The following is a 16,625-nucleotide window of genomic DNA, read 5'->3' as shown; positions in this document are numbered from 1 at the left end:
CCAAGAAAGCAGCTTATACATCCAAGAGCATTAATAAGATTGTTTCTAAAAATAGACCAATCTTTCATTGGTTGTTTGGGGAGGTCAGAGATTAGCGTGTGGTGCGTTTTGCGTCTTGCAATGTTGTTGATTTTCAGATCAGGATTATTGAATGCCATTTCATTGCAACAATTCACAAAAACTCCCTCTCAGAGAGGCTATAAAAGAAAATTCTCCTATAAAGGGCTTTTCTCTAGTGATCATGCTTCAAAAGTGTAATTCTAGACAGAGATGATGATTTTGTTAAGCCTTATTGCCTCAAATACAACTAAAATGCATATACTGAAAGGATTGCTCAGAAACTGTCATTTACTTTATGATGTTCCAAACTTTCAACCATGTTGTCAGGCTTTAACAAAAGTAGTTCAGGTTGATCATGTCATCTCTTTTGGGAGTTTCACAGTGTAAATCACCATTGTTGCATAGAAAAAAAAGAGCAGCTCACTTCAACATCTCTTTTTGTGTTTGACAAAAGAAAATATGGGTTTGGAACAACATGAGAGTGAGGTTAAAGACGGTTCTAGGGTGAACGATTCCTTTCACAGTCCAGCTATTCTCACAAAAAGCCAACAGTGGACAGAACATTTTGTTCAAACACTAACCAATTCACATATGGTTTAGCAGTGTTTTATAACAGTGAGTGGGGTCTCTGGTGTTCTTTCCAGCTAATCATCTCACAAGCGTAACGGAAGTGCAGTAATCCTGAAATGAAAACCTTAAAACCTATTTGACCCTACGGTTTATGGGTTAAACACATCTTTGTGAATAATAAGCAGAGTACAGAAACATACTTAAAACCATTCAGTTAAGTAAACAGTTACTGTGTTCAGAGTAGGAAACTAATGCATTGCTTACTTTTCAGTACTTCATGCACTGTACTGTATAATAAAAAAACAAAAAATAAATAAGGTTACACTTTATTTTAGGGTAATCATGTTACAGTGCAAGTATACATTTAAGTACTGAGTAATAATAGTAGGACACTGTAAAATAAAGTGTTACCAATAATCCTCCTCATTAATACAGATCTCAGAAATAAATGGGTATTTATTTTTTGAAAATCAATTTACAAATGTTTTAACTTTTACCTATAATTTTTATATATTTGAAAGAAAATCCTCATTATGTCCAGACTAACATCCAATTATATTCTCTCTACAATCTCATCCAATTATAATTATAATAAATATCATTTATTATATTTATTATTTATTTTAAAAAGTTATTATTTATATTTTAATAAAAGATTGTGTGAAAAAGCTTACATTTTTAATGAATAGTGAATTTAATCACTTTTTTTACTCTTATATTTGAACTTTTTGGAATTTATATACTAAATGAATCTTTTTGATGAAAAGATTTGAAAGTTATTAAACATGACTCGCAGACGAGAGCATTGCATTATGGGATACAGCACATGCAGTGTGCCATTCTGAACACAGACAGCAACAGCAGTTACAACAACAACAACAACAAAAAATCACCTGGACACTGCGATTAATTCTGAAGTTTATTCGTCCCATTTCATTAAGAATTTCGATTCGTAAAAAGGCCTTATAAACGGTTTATGGCTCGCAGAGACACTGACTGCTTACAGGAAAGATTTTCTTCATAAACAAATCCCATCAGTCCATTGAAATGGCAATAGATTGCATCTTCGTGGGTTGTGCCATCTTCGTACTATTCGTTTAAGGCCAAAGGGTACATGAACGCAACATCAGAAAATTTCAATTTCATTAATGTTTGTGGCAACACAAACCATCTTAAAGCACAGAATGCAGTGAGGTTTTGTTTCATTTCCGACATGTGGAGGGTTAATGGGACAGAACGGACCTCAGGTGGTCGTTTCAAAACTGCATCTGAAATGCAGTCTCTTCATGCACAGGCATCCTTCATAGTACCTTAAATCAATAGTCTGTTACAGATCATTAAGTTTCAATATCAAAAAAACGTGTATCGGACGAGATCTTTCTGTCGATGAGATCGCGGTACAATCGTGCCACGCATCAAGTCGCGATCTCAGCTAATCTATGAGCCGACACACGCACATACGCACTCTCACACATACACAAACACTTTAAAAAAAACATTGTAAAATGAACAAACAAATAACCGACAAGAAAACATGAATCATGTTCCCATGATTTGACAGGCATTCAACACAAAATCAAACAAAAGAGCAATAGAAAAACTGACAGTGAGACCCAGAGAAAGTCAGCCAGGTGAAACACGGGGGCAAATCCCCCATAATGCTTTGGGCCTGACGCACCGTGACCCTTTATTTTTCAGTGATGTCATCATTCAGAGCCTTTTCGGTGACCACAGCAGTGACTGCAGACACCCCTCGGACCCCATCACAGCAGCACTAGAGGACGAGGGACGGATGAACCCTCGGCATGAGAGCTCCTGACCAGGGCGAGAGAGAGAGAGAGAGAGAGAGAGAGAGAGAGAGAGAGAGAGAGAGAGAGAGAGAGAGAGAGAGAGAGAGAGAGAGAGAGAGAGAGAGAGAGAGAGAGAGAGGGCTGACGGGACGGGGCGGAGGACAGGTGGGGCCGGGGGTCATCCCGGGGGGCTAGCGGTTGTTCTTGGCCGCCTCTTTAGCCGCTATGATCAGTGGAGTGAGGCTGGACAGAGGCTTGGCCACTTTCAGGAACTGGTGCTGCAGGGAGAAGACAGAGATGTCTCTTATTATTCTCATCAAGGCTGCATTTATTGGATAAAAAAATACAGTAAAATCAGCAATATTTTGAAATATTATTACAATGTAAAATAACTGCTTTCTATTTGAATATATTTTAAAATATAATTTATTCCTGTGATGCAAAGCTGTATTTTCAGCATCATTACTCCAGTCTTCAGTGTCACATGATCCTTCAGGAATCATACTAATATCTTATATTTATCAATGTTGAAGACCATTTTGTTGCTTCATATTTTTGTGGAAACTTTAGTTCAAGATTCTTTTATGAATAGAAAGCTCAAATAAAGAAATCTGTAACATAATAAATGTCTTTACTGTCACTTTTGATCAATTTAATGCATCCTTGCTGCATTAAAGTATTAATTTATTTCTTTAAAACAACAACAAAACTTGATCCCAAACTTTTGAACAGTAATGCATATTGACAAACATGTTAAGGGTTTTATGTATTAATTTTAAAAATGTAATATTTATTACGTTTCTTTTACTGTCCATACATCACACGCATTTCAAAAAGTGTTTAAACTTTTTAAACCTGTGGCAACTAGAGAGTGAACTGTGGATTTCAGTTCTTATTGTAAAAAACCCGTTTTATTTTCTGCTCCCACTCACTCTAATGACTGAGATTTCCAGCAGCTTTTCACATTATTTACATCACAAGTTTCTTCATCCGCCTTATTTAATGCAATTGAGTCATGTAATGTGTTACACAACATCACTACTGATGCTCTCATACTTTCAGCTTCTGGGGCTTTTCTAGAAACTTCTGGCAGCACTTTTATTCCAACCAACAGACGTGATTTTTCTAAATCAGATGTGAGTGTGGGAGTGACATAAGAGCAGGAGGGAGAGATGCTTTTATGGAGACAAGACTGAATGAGATTTCCAGAAAATCTAATATAATTTGAGAGAATATATCAAAAGCAGCCTTTCAATTCTTTAAAATGTTATAGAAGTTATTGCTACACATTAAATGGGTCAAAAATGCTCTCTAGCTAGGCAGCTCACTAGGTCTTGAAACACACGTGTAATGTATGAAGGACAACAAATGAAACTAAAAAAAAAACAATCAAAAGATCAGTTAATCAAATAAATGTTTTATCAGTTAATCAGTAACTAAATACAATTAATAAAATACATGATAAAAAAACTAAATAACTTTCTAAATTGACAAATACAATAATGATTTATAATAGCCAAACAAATGATTTGAAATGCACTTTAAAATCTTTAGAAAAAAAAAATGTAATTTGCATTTCTTAATCCATTTGCTCCTCATCTATTTATTTGTTAGCCATGAAAAGTTCTTAATTAATGAACTGATATACCTGTATTTTAAGCCACTATTCACTGATCTATAAAGGTCAAGCATTAAACATTGATACTGGAAGGTAACTTTGTTTTTGTAACATTGACAATCCATAAATAACTCTAACACACACACACACACACACACACACACCTGTAAGAGCTCCTTGGCCGAGTCTCTCTTCTCCACGTCCATTTCCAGACAGCGGTTTAAGAAGTCACGAAACACGGAGGAGAGTTTCTCTGGGTTCTGCAGTTCTGGAGTTCCATTGGTGGCGATGAGGTACAGAGCCTGGACAACAGCAGGGGTTAAAGGTCACACAAAAATCATGAACATTAACTACAGCACCAGTTGCTTTCATTTAAAAGGCTATTTGAACTGTTCTTGTCTAAATTAAAACTTAAGGAATAACCATCCAGAGGTTTCTGAATCTACAAACAGTCCAATATTTGCTCCATTGTGCAGTTTGTCTTATGCTACAGCTTTACATTCCTCTAGTCCAATTCATTTATTTACTTATTTGTTTTATTTTTCCATTTTGGATGTAAACTGCTACATTTTAGCACCAGGGAACAGATATATTATTAAAATATTATATACATTTAAATTGTGTTTTGTTCCACTCTTTAAAAGGTAATAAAGACAATATTAATACATAAAAAAATTCCAGCATTGACAGATTTAGCATCTTTATTAGTATTGAACAGAATGGGTTTTTCAATGGCATCTATCTATTTAAAAAAATCTATTTCAATCATGTGTCTTAAAACCTATGTGATTTGCTTTCTTGCCATGTAGGCTTAATGTAAAATATAACAGTATCACCATGTTTTTTTTTAAACAAGCCATGGTAATACTGTAGTTGTTGGAAATACCATGTACAAAGACTATGGGAAATGGCCCGGAATGGTTACCATATTATGAACCATGGCAGTACCTTAGTGTACCATGTAAATACCATAGTTAATGTTAATCACTCAGGACCATATATATATATATATATATATATATATATATATATATATATATATATATATATATATATATATATATATATATATATATATATATATATATGTAAGCAATAAGGTACGAGAGGCTGTGCTGTATCGTGAATAAGTAACGGCTGGAGGGCGTTGTTAGGCACGACGCGAAGCGGAGTGCCTGCAACCCCTTCAGCCGTTACTTATTCACGATACAGCACTTGCCTCGAGTACCTTATTGCTTTTATAAAACGGTTGCCACACAATAAAAATATTAAAGCCGAAAAATATGTATCTATGCAACTTTCATGAAGTAAAATCACTAAAAGCCTGCCTTCCGCTGGAAAAAATAGTCCCGGAACGTGAACAGCAACAGAAGTTACATATATTATTTCGCCAATAGATGGCGGCAAAGACTGTCTTTATGAGTGAGTGAGTGAGTGAGTGAGTCTGTAGAGAAGGCTTTTGAAAGGACTCGAACTTGTGATCACGGAGAAGACAGACGCAACTGACAGATGACTAACGTTATGCACGGAAAACCCCATGACTGTTAAAAGGACAAAATATGCAGCGGACATTCAAACGCATTTTTTTATTATGAATATAGGACTGACCTGAAGGAAAATGCTACGTCTACTGTAAATGCAGGTACACTCGCTTACTCGATCTCTCACAATGCTCTGCTCTAGCTTTAAATGAACAATATCAATGAGATGAAACATCTGTTTAAGTTGCTAAGAGTGGTTGCTAGGGGTGTTGTGTAGTGATACATAGAACCGTTGGGTGAAGCGGTCATAGCCGTGTTTTATCGTGAATAAAGCACAGCTATTGACCAATCAGAATCAAGGATTGGAACTAACCGCTTCACCCAACGGTTCTATGTATCACTACACAACACCCCTAGCAACCACTCTTAGCAACTTAAACAGATGTTTCATCTCATTGATATTGTTCATTTAAAGCTAGAGCAGAGCATTGTGAGAGATCGAGTAAGCGAGTGTACCTGCATTTACAGTAGACGTAGCATTTTCCTTCAGGTCAGTCCTATATTCATAATAAAAAAATGCGTTTGAATGTCCGCTGCATATTTTGTCCTTTTAACAGTCATGGGGTTTTCCGTGCATAACGTTAGTCATCTGTCAGTTGCGTCTGTCTTCTCCGTGATCACAAGTTCGAGTCCTCTTTCAAAAGCCTTCTCTACAGACTCACTCACTCACTCACTCACTCATAAAGACAGTCTTTGCCGCCATCTATTGGCGAAATAATATATGTAACTTCTGTTGCTGTTCACGTTCCGGGACTATTTTTTCCAGCGGAAGGCAGGCTTTTAGTGATTTTACTTCATGAAAGTTGCATAGATACATATTTTTCGGCTTTAATATTTTTATTGTGTGGCAACCGTTTTATAAAAGCAATAAGGTACTCGAGGCAAGTGCTGTATCGTGAATAAGTAACGGCTGAAGGGGTTGCAGGCACTCCGCTTCGCGTCGTGCCTAACAACGCCCTCCAGCCGTTACTTATTCACGATACAGCACAGCCTCTCGTACCTTATTGCTTACATATATGTATATAAACACACACACACAGAGTTGTGGTCAGAATTATTGACACCCCTGGTAAATATGATCAAAGATGGATGTAAAAATAAATCTGCATTGGTTATCCTTTTGATCTTTCATTCAAAATATTTGCAAAAAAATCTAATCTTTCATTGAAGTAAAAGAATTGAAAGTGTGTGTGTGTGTGTGTGTGTGTGGGGGGGGGGGGGGGGGGGTCACATTATGAAATAAATGTTTTTCTCCAAAACACATTGGCCACAATTAAGGCACCCCTAGAATATTTTACGAGTAAAATATCTCTGAAGTATATTCCCATTAATATTTACCTTTTTTAGCACACCAGGAGGACTAGGAACATGAAGTTGTCTAGCTATGACTTCTTGTTTCACAGGAAACACAAAGAACAAATTCCCTTAATTGTCCATCACAATGAGTAAAACCAAAGAATATAGTTCTGATGTGCAGCAAAAGATTGTTGAGCACCACAAAATAGAAAGTGACTGTAAGAAAATAGCTAAAGAATTGAAAATCCCCATTTTGACCATCAGGGCAATAATTAAGAAGTTCCAATCAACTAAAGATGTTACAAATCTGCCAGGAAGAGGACGTGTGTCTATATTCTCTTATTGCACGGCGAGGAGGAGAGTTTGAGTGGCCAAAGACTCTTCAACGATCACAGATGGAGAATTGCAGAGATTACTTGAGTTTTGGGGGTCAGAAAGCCTAAAAAAAATATATCAAACAACCCCTACATCACCACATGGTTGTTTGGGAGGGTTTCAAGAAAAATCCTCCTCGCTTCAAAAGGGATCCCCTGGATCTTCAAAAGGGACCGGATTCTATGGTCAGATGAAACAAACAAACGGCTTTTTGGCAGCAAACCCACCCGATGTGTTTGGTGCAAACAGGGATAAAAGGTACCCCATGCCAACGGTTAAATATACTGCTGGATCTTATATGTTGTGGGTCTATTTTTTTGCTGGAGGTCCTGGACATCTTGTTCAGATACATGGTATTATGAGTTCTAGCAAATACCAACAGATAAAACAATCAAAACCTGACGGCCTCTGGTAGAAATCTTATAATGGGCATTGGTTGGATCTTCCATCAGGACAAAGGTCCAAAAGAAACATCAAAATCAACACAAAAATGGGTCACTGAGCACAAAATGAAGCTTCTGCCATGAGCGTCCCAGTCCCCTAAACTGAACCCTATAGACAATGAGTATGGTGAACTGAAGGGAAGAAGCACCAACATGAACTTGTGAATCTGAAGGATCTGGAGAGATTCTGTAAGGTGGAATGGTCTCTGATCTCTTGTCAGGTGTTCTCCAAACTCAGAGCTGTTATCTTGGCAAAAGGAGGTTGCAAAAAGTATTTACCGGTAATAAAAGGGTGCCAATAATTATGGCCAGCATGTTTTGGAGAAAAGGATTTATTTCATAATGTGATTTCCCCCCCACTTTCAATTCTTTTACTTCAATGAAAGGTTCGATTTTTTTAATGAAAGATCAAAAGGATAAAACAATGCAGATTTATTTTTTACAGCCATTTTTGATCATATTTACCAGGGGTGCCAATAATTCTGACCACAACTGTGTATATCAAAGTACCATGGTATTACCATCTGATGCCATCACCATGGCATTTTTTTGTAGTGTCTATTATTTTGTCTTAGGTGTTCCAGCAGAACTGTCTAGTTTGAATATTGCTACTATCACAGGAAAACTTTGCAAAAACTTCTGAAGTGACTTTAGTGATAAGGTGCATATATTACTGAGTTAGGTTTAGATGTCTTTAATCTTACCCTCAGAGGGTTTTCGTTGAGGTACGGCGGTTCGCCCTCTATCATCTCTATAGCCATGATGCCCAGGGACCAGATGTCCACTTTGGGTCCGTAGGCCTTACGGGTCACCACCTCTGGTGCCATCCAGTAGGGCGTCCCCACCATGGTGCTTCGTTTGCTCTGTTCAGGAGTGATCTGAGCGCAGAAGCCGAAATCAGCTGAGAGACACAGACAGACAGATGTTCAGACCGGCTGGTGTGATACAGTCACTTCATGTGATTTCAAAAATACAGCAGGAATAGTGAAGCATGGTCATAAAATGGATTCTTGCTCCCTCTACTGGTCAAAAGTTGCACAGATGAAAAACGTAATAATTATCAGTAAGACCTTATTTAAACAGCACTCAATGCCAAGATTTAGGTGTATACGTCACTAATATCTATGCATACAATTTACAATCCAGAACAGCCTTAAATGTTTTTAGATTAGACACACAGATTAGAAGAGAAATGGTTGTAGATGTGTTGTGGACTCACTGAGTTTGACAGATCCGTCCATGCCCAAGAGAATGTTGTCACTCTTGATGTCTCTGTGAATAACCTGATTCGAGTGAAGAAACTCCAGGGCTTGTAGACACTGCATGACAGGAGCAACCCAGTTAGCACATTAAAACATGCACAGGGTTCATGTGACCTAAAAGCAGTTTCAAAAACTAGTGGGCTGCCTAGCTAGACAGCATGCATTGCAAACAAGCTCTGTGCAGCGTTATTTTTTTAGTATTATTTATATAGTATTATGGTTTTTAGTAATATTTTGAATTTGGTTTTATTTTATAGTTATAGGTTTTAGTTTACGGTTTAGTAATTTTGACGTGATTTTATCAGTATTTCATTTTTAACAATTTTACTCCCGGTTTCACAGACAAGGCTTAAGTCTAATTCTAGACTAAAAAGCATGTTTGAGCCGTTTAACTGAAAGCAACTTGCACTGGAATATCTTAAAATATGTCTGTGTAATTGTTTTGTCTCAAGATGCACAGCAGGAACGTTTATAAAAGCTACTTAAACGCCCTAATTGAACTAAGGCCTAATCCTGCCTTAATCTTGCCTTAATCTAAGCCTTGTCTGTGAAACAAGGCCTAAGAAATATTGCATTTGCAACTAACTGAAATAAGTTTAAGCTGAAGTTTTTCATCTAATATTTGTATTAGTGCTGTCGACTGGCGATTAAATCGCATCTAACATAAAAGTTTACATATAGACACACCAACTTTAATGTTAGATGCGATTAATAGCGATTAAAGCACTAATTTGTGTATTTTATTTTATTTCAGCTTTATATCAATTTACAAACTGATTTTTAATAGTCTAGCTTTAGTTAATAATAACACTGGTTCGATGGAAAAATAAATCCCCCAAGATGGGAAACATCAAGAGAAATGTTTATTATAAAAATAGTTAATTATATCAGAAAATGAGAATTAAGAAAATTCTACTTCACTCAAAATGTGTGTGCACTGTCTATGTTTATGATCATTTCAATATTTTGTTGTTAGCTTGGCTAACATTAAACCCTATTGGAATTAACTGATTCATTTTTTTCAAAGGAACACTATTTGTGAGTTGCTGCCTATGCAGTGTTCCAGATCTCAGTCATTTATGAGGTTCCATTTCACTTAGGATTCTAACCGTAGTAGATATCTAGACAGCAAGGCTGCTTTATTTGTTTCGGCGAGAACAAACAATCATGGTAAGTTGAATAATTACACACTCACTTCCCGACAGACAGCGGCGATCTGCGCTTCATCCATACAGGTTTCCGTCACCACGTCTGTCAGGGAACCTCCAGCCAGATACTCCATCACCACCCAGAGCTCATCCCCCACCAGGTAACTATGGCAACAAGACAGCATCGTCAACAGACGCCACATCGCTGAGTGATGCAGCGGCATCGCCAGGACAACAGAATTATTGGATGCGTCTGCTTTTATTAGTGCAGACATGAAGCAATTCACCATGGACTCAGAGAGAAGCTTTGGATCAAGCTTTGGATTTTTTTTTAGATAACAAGACTTGTTTTTAAAGAAAAAATATTTTAAATTGTTTAGTTCTTTTTTTTGTTGTTGTCTTGAGCATAATCTGAAAAAAAAAGTGCAGGTACAAAAGGCAGAAAGAAAAATAAGCAATTTTTTAAAAATAAAATATAACTTAAAAAATAGAAGAAAAATACAAAACAAAATAAACAAAAAATAACACAACTTGAAAATTAAAAGAAAATAACAAAAATTAAGAAAAAATAAATGTATATAGTAAAAAAATAAAAGACAAAAGAAAACGACAACCACACACAAAAAAATTAGGGCTGTCAAACGATTAATCGCGATTAATCGCATCCAAAATAAAAGTTTGTGTTTACATAATATATGTGTGTGTACTGTGTATAATTATTTTTAATACATAAATACCCACACATGCATGTGTATTTAAGAAATATTTGCATGTATATACTGTATATAGACTGAATGTAGCCTATATATAATGTATATTTTATATAAATATAAACATTTTATATATAAATAACATTTTTCTTAAATATATACATGTGTGCATTTATATACAAAATAATTATACACAGTATACACACATATATTATGTAAACACAAACTTTTATTTTGGATGCGATTAATCGTGATTAATCGTTTGACAGCCCTAAAAAAAATACAATTTAAAATAAAATAAAACAGTTAAAAAATAAAACAGAATTTTTATATATATATATATATATTCTGTGAGAAGAAGAAAATATTTGACATAATTTTGCTTCTAAAGTATAAGTAATACATAAAAAAAGAGGATATTTTAAAGGAGAACTCCGGCGCAAAATGAACCTTTGGTCTAATTACACATTGTTACCTAGTCAACCGTTATCTGAGATTTGTTTTCATGATTATCGAATGTAAATAGTTTTATCTCTAAAAACAGTTTAGCCTATAAAGCTAGTATAACGCTAGTATATTGGGCATCGAGTAATGACAAATAAAAATCGCTTGTTAATACCACTAACAAGGCTGAAAATAGACCCACACTAACACGGTAGCATAATGAGGGTCCCTACCTTCAAACCGAAGCATTGAGAACTTTCTCAGTGTCCAGACAGTTTAATAAGAAGATATTTTAAACATACAGTCAACTTCGCGTATACAGGCAGGAGCCATCTTTGAAAAACAGTCTCTACCAGTCGATATACGAACGCCGATTCAAGTGCGCTGGTGAGATGTGAACGAGCTATCAGTTGTGATAAGGTGAGCGCGAACAGCAGGCTTGGATCGGCGTTCGTATATCGACTGGTAGAGACTGGTTTTCAAAGATGGCTCCTGTCTGTATACGCGAAGTTGACTGTATGTTTAAAATATCTTCTTATTAAACTGTCTGGACACTGACAAAGTTCTCAATGCTTCGGTTTGAAGGTAGGGACCCTCATTATGCTACCGTGTTAGTGTGGGGCTATTTTGAGCCTTGTTAGTGGTATTAACAAGCGATTTTTATTTGTCATTGATCTATGCCCAATATACTACCGTTATACTAGCTTTATAGGCTAAACTGTTTTTAGAGATAAAACTATTTACATTCGATAATCATGAAAACAAATCTCAGATAACGGTTGACTAGGTAACAATGTGTAATTAGACCAAAGGTTCATTTTGCGCCGGAGTTCTCCTTTAACAGGAAAACCAGATAAAATACTGATTAGGAAAATGATTTTACCTGTCCAGGTAATTGACGATGTTGGGGTTCTTGTTTTCCCTCATGACTAAGATCTCGTTGATGATCAGCTCTTTCTTGGGCTGCTGCTGTAGGTTCATCTGTTTGATGGCCACCTGAAAGACCAAACACCAGAATAAAAGCTTTTAGACACACTTGAAGATTAATCCGAGAGTCTTTGGCTCCATCTGAGCATCTCTCCATTAACATGAGTGAGAGTTAGCTTTGAGATGAGCTCTCTTTGTGTGTAGGTAAGATTACAGCGCTCGCTCCGCTCAGAGGAATGTCATCAGATCAATAACACATGCCGTATCCCCTGATTCATTGTTATCGATCAGCCGAAAATGTCGAAGTCTCTGTCGGAATCGCATTAATGATGACGATAGGTGCCCTCTATTAACCGTAAGGGCATGTGGACACTGAAAAGCCTGTCGATATCTCCAACTCCATGATTGGAGTTCTCCAAATGAGAACCACTTATTAGTGGTGTATGGTACGTAGTGACCTAGTAAGTCGATGTACGTCACCATCCATTTTAAGCATTATATTATTTGGAATATCATCATTTAAAGTATGCAGTATGTCATGCATGTGGTGAATGTTGTTTTAACCTTTGACGATTAATCGCATCCAAAATAAAAGTTTGCGTTTAAATAATATATGTTTGTGTACTGTGTATAATTATTTTGTATATATATATATATATATACACTCACCGGCCACTTTATTAGGTACCCCATGCTAGTAACGGGTTGGACCCCCTTTTGCCTTCAGAACTGCCTCAATTCTTCGTGGCATAGATTCAACAAGGTGCTGGAAGCATTCCTCAGGGAGTTTGGTCCATATTGACATGATGGCATCACACAGTTGCCGCAGATTTGTCGGCTGCACATCCATGATGCGAATCTCCCGTTCCACCACATCCCAAAGATGCTCTATTGGGTTGAGATCTGGTGACTGTGGAGGCCATTTTAGTACAGTGAACTCATTGTCATGTTCAAGAAACCAATTTGAAATGATTAGAGCTTTGTGACATGGTGGAAGTAGCCATCAGAGGATGGGTACATGGTGGCCATAAAGGGATGGACATGGTCAGAAACAATGCTCAGGTAGGCCGTGGCATTTAAACGATGCCCAATTGGCACTAAGGGGCCTAAAGTGTGCCAGGAAAACATCCCCCACACCATTACACCACCACCACCAGCCTGCACAGTGGTAACAAGGCATGATGGTTCCATGTTCTCATTCTGTTTACGCCAAATTCTGACTCTAACATCTGAATGTCTCAACAGAAATCGAGACTCATCAGACCAGGCAACATTTTTCCAGTCTTCAACTGTTCAATTTTGGTGAGCTCTTGCAAATTGTAGCCTCTTTTTCCTATTTGTAGTGGAGATGAGTGGTACCCGGTGGGGTCTTCTGCTGTTGTAGCCCATCCGCCTCAAGGTTGTGCGTGTTGTGGCTTCACAAATGCTTTGCTGCATACCTCGGTTGTAACGAGTGGTTATTTCAGTCACTGTTGCCCTTCTATCAGCTCGAACCAGTCTGGCCATTCTCCTCTGACCTCTGGCATCAACAAGGCATTTCCGCCCACAGAACTGCCGCTCACTGGATGTTTTTTCTTTTTCGGACCATTCTCTGTAAACCCTAGAGATGGTTGTGCGTGAAAATCCCAGTAGATTAGCAGTTTCTGAAATACTCAGACCAGCCCTTCTGGCACCAACAATCATGCCACGTTCAAAGTCACTCAAATCAACTTTCTTCCCCATACTGATGCTCGGTTTGAACTGCAGGAGATTGTCTTGACCATGTCTACATGCCTAAATGCACTGAGTTGCCGCCATGTGATTGGCTGCTTAGAAATTAAGTGTTAACGAGCAGTTGGACAGGTGTACCTAATAAAGTGGCCGGTGAGTGTATATATATATATATATAAATACACACACATGCATGTATATATTTAAGAAAAATGTGTTATTTATATATAAAATATTTATATATAATATAAATTATGTATAAATATATATATAGTATATACATGCAAATAGTTCTTAAATATATACATGCATGTGTGTGTATTTATATACAAAATAATTATACACAGTACACACACATATATTATTTAAACGCAAACTTTTATTTTGGATGCGATTAATCACGATTAATCGTTGCCCAGCCCTCAGATGAGCAAAAAGTTTTCTTGAAGAAAATGCACATCTAGATGATGTACGTGTGGCATCAGTGGAGAAACGCATTACTGGCTGGCACCTCAAAAGTCTCACCTCTTGTCCCGTGGCGATGTCTATGGCCGTGTAGACTGTTCCAGACGCCCTGATGAGGGAAGGAAGAGAAGATTTGGATGAATGTTTGAATTGTGATTGTGGGATTTGGCATAAATGATAAGATCATAAAACTCACCCCTGGCCTATCTTCTCAAATCGCGTGTACTTCTTCTTCGGGTCACCCACGCTGACTATACTTCCTGTGGAGTGAAGGTCACATGTTATTTTCAAAGATATAACAATAAAAAACAAACACTATAAAAAAAGAAAAAGAAAAAGAGAGACACACAGGTGAGGAAAAACAGCATTTTAAAAGACAGAAAGAATGAAAATGTAGCACTTCAGGGTGTGTGACAGAGCTGCACAACTTATCAAATCTATAATCAAAATTGTGATATGAATTCATTTTGTGCAATTATAAAACTGGAGATTAGAAGGCGACGCTGGGAGAATTTGAAATATCAGACGAAGGTTAACTGGCCTTACAATCATAACATAAAACAAAAATGTTATATGACGCAAGTTACCATGTGCAATATCAATATTTATATGCCACTGACAAACTCTTTTTAGTACTATATTTTAACGCACGTTGTAGCATTTTTTTATTATATTTTTATAAGCCAGTGGAATGAAATTTCATTCATATGTCATTCATATAGAGTGCCACTGTACAACTGGCAACAGATGAAAACTAGCCCTTGGCTAATTCTGGCATGTTACAGGTGGACTGTTTTTAATATGCACTGTCCTGGTAAATAAAAAATGATATAAAACTAATAAAAAAAATCTATAATAATGATATATTATAATGATAGAAATAATTAGTAAATAATTTATGCTGTTTTCATTTTCATTTTATTGCAGTAAGAAATATAAACTTAATTAAAACATATTATGTTTTATAATGTATTTAAATATTCTATTCTAATAAAAAAATATATTATTTTACACACTTTTCTTCTTATGTAAATGTTTTTTTTTTAAGAATGATATTCATAAAAATATATAAAATTAGATATTTTACAGGTAAACTAAATTAATTATTAATTTTTTTTTTTTATCAAAGTACCTGGGTTCCAAACAATGTGTGCGAAATGTTAACCAATATATTAGCTCTGCTTAACTTTATGACATTGCCAGCGGTCTCCGTTGCTTGCGTTCAGCTGGAAATCACCAACAGCCATCACTTTATAGTTCTTTTCAAATGCTTTGTCTTTTATTATGTCTTTTGTTAAATTTGTCAAAAGCGTAATATATTGTTTGCCAAATCAGGCAGCCCTAGTTTGTGAGGATCAACCGAATCGTTCCCCTCAAATTGGTCCCGTATAAGAAGAGGGATGCTCAGCTCTAAGAGGACACAGTGAACTGAGATCAGACTTCAGTCAGACACATGCTGTGGAGGGAGAAGCAAACAATCGTTTCCAGTCAAAGCGAGCTGACCTAGCAGAACAATGAGAGAGAGTGGTGGGATGAAAAGGCCTCTAAACCTTTGGGAAAAGACAGATTTACAGGCAGTGAGGTAACAGAGAATTGGAAAAGACAGAAAGGAAGAAGGTTGAGGGCTGATCAGAGTTTTACGACGTCTCTGAGTCTTAAATTCAGGCCGCATAAGGGAAAGACAGGAACATCTTCAGTTCGACGTGTAACCCGGCAACCATTGATGAATGGGTGTTTTAGATGAAGAACGACAAATCTTTGGCCAAGAGGGGCCTGAAGTGACAGAGTGGGGCAGGAAAGACACACTGGATGGCTGCAGCAGCATCCCGTTCTTACCAGTAGAGGGCGATCTGAGCACGTCTGTAGCATGGGGTTTTTAATAAGATACAGGTTCTTAGAAAGTCATGCATCTCTTGGGCCGCTCATGAAAAAATGACTGGGAATAATTTCAGCCAAAATTACATGCTAAATAAAAATAATAAATATAAAATATAATACAATAATACAACTTAGATGCAGAAAAAATGTATGGATGACTCAAGCAAGAAATAAAAGCATGTTGGGATTTCGCAAAAACAAATACACCACACATACTGTATATGTCAAATAATGTGCAGTCAGCTGGTTATTAACGTAAAAAATAAACCTTGACAGGGTGATGGCACCTTGACAGCAATAATGACTTGCTGACGGCACATTATCCTACTTATTACAGGCCTACTTACGAAATAAATTAATAATTGGACATGAAATATTGATTTGTATG

The 16,625-nt window shown here is 36.7% G+C and overlaps 1 protein-coding gene across 4 annotated transcripts in view; it reads right to left on the bottom strand.

Moving 5' to 3' along the window:
* Positions 1–1,536: 1,536 nt before the first annotated feature.
* The window catches only part of pak1 (p21 protein (Cdc42/Rac)-activated kinase 1), a 57,653-nt gene continuing 42,564 nt past the window's right edge, over positions 1,537–16,625 (bottom strand). For all 4 annotated transcript variants that reach the window (XM_056265903.1, XM_056265902.1, XM_056265904.1 and 1 more), the window contains exons 8-15: positions 14,556–14,619; positions 14,420–14,468; positions 12,141–12,253; positions 10,151–10,268; positions 8,913–9,012; positions 8,398–8,594; positions 4,203–4,340; positions 1,537–2,698 (exon numbers count right to left, since the gene is read on the bottom strand). In XM_056265903.1, the coding sequence (XP_056121878.1) occupies positions 2,612–2,698; positions 4,203–4,340; positions 8,398–8,594; positions 8,913–9,012; positions 10,151–10,268; positions 12,141–12,253; positions 14,420–14,468; positions 14,556–14,619 (866 nt within the window). In that variant the 3' untranslated portion in view covers positions 1,537–2,611. The remainder of the gene's footprint in view (positions 2,699–4,202; positions 4,341–8,397; positions 8,595–8,912; positions 9,013–10,150; positions 10,269–12,140; positions 12,254–14,419; positions 14,469–14,555; positions 14,620–16,625) is intronic.

This window comes from Rhinichthys klamathensis, unplaced genomic scaffold (assembly GCF_029890125.1).
Source record: "Rhinichthys klamathensis goyatoka isolate OS25496 unplaced genomic scaffold, OSU_Roscu_1.1 h1tg000242l_1, whole genome shotgun sequence".
NCBI classification, from domain to species: Eukaryota; Metazoa; Chordata; class Actinopteri; order Cypriniformes; family Leuciscidae; genus Rhinichthys; species Rhinichthys klamathensis.
This window is presented reverse-complemented; position numbering and strand designations above follow the sequence as displayed.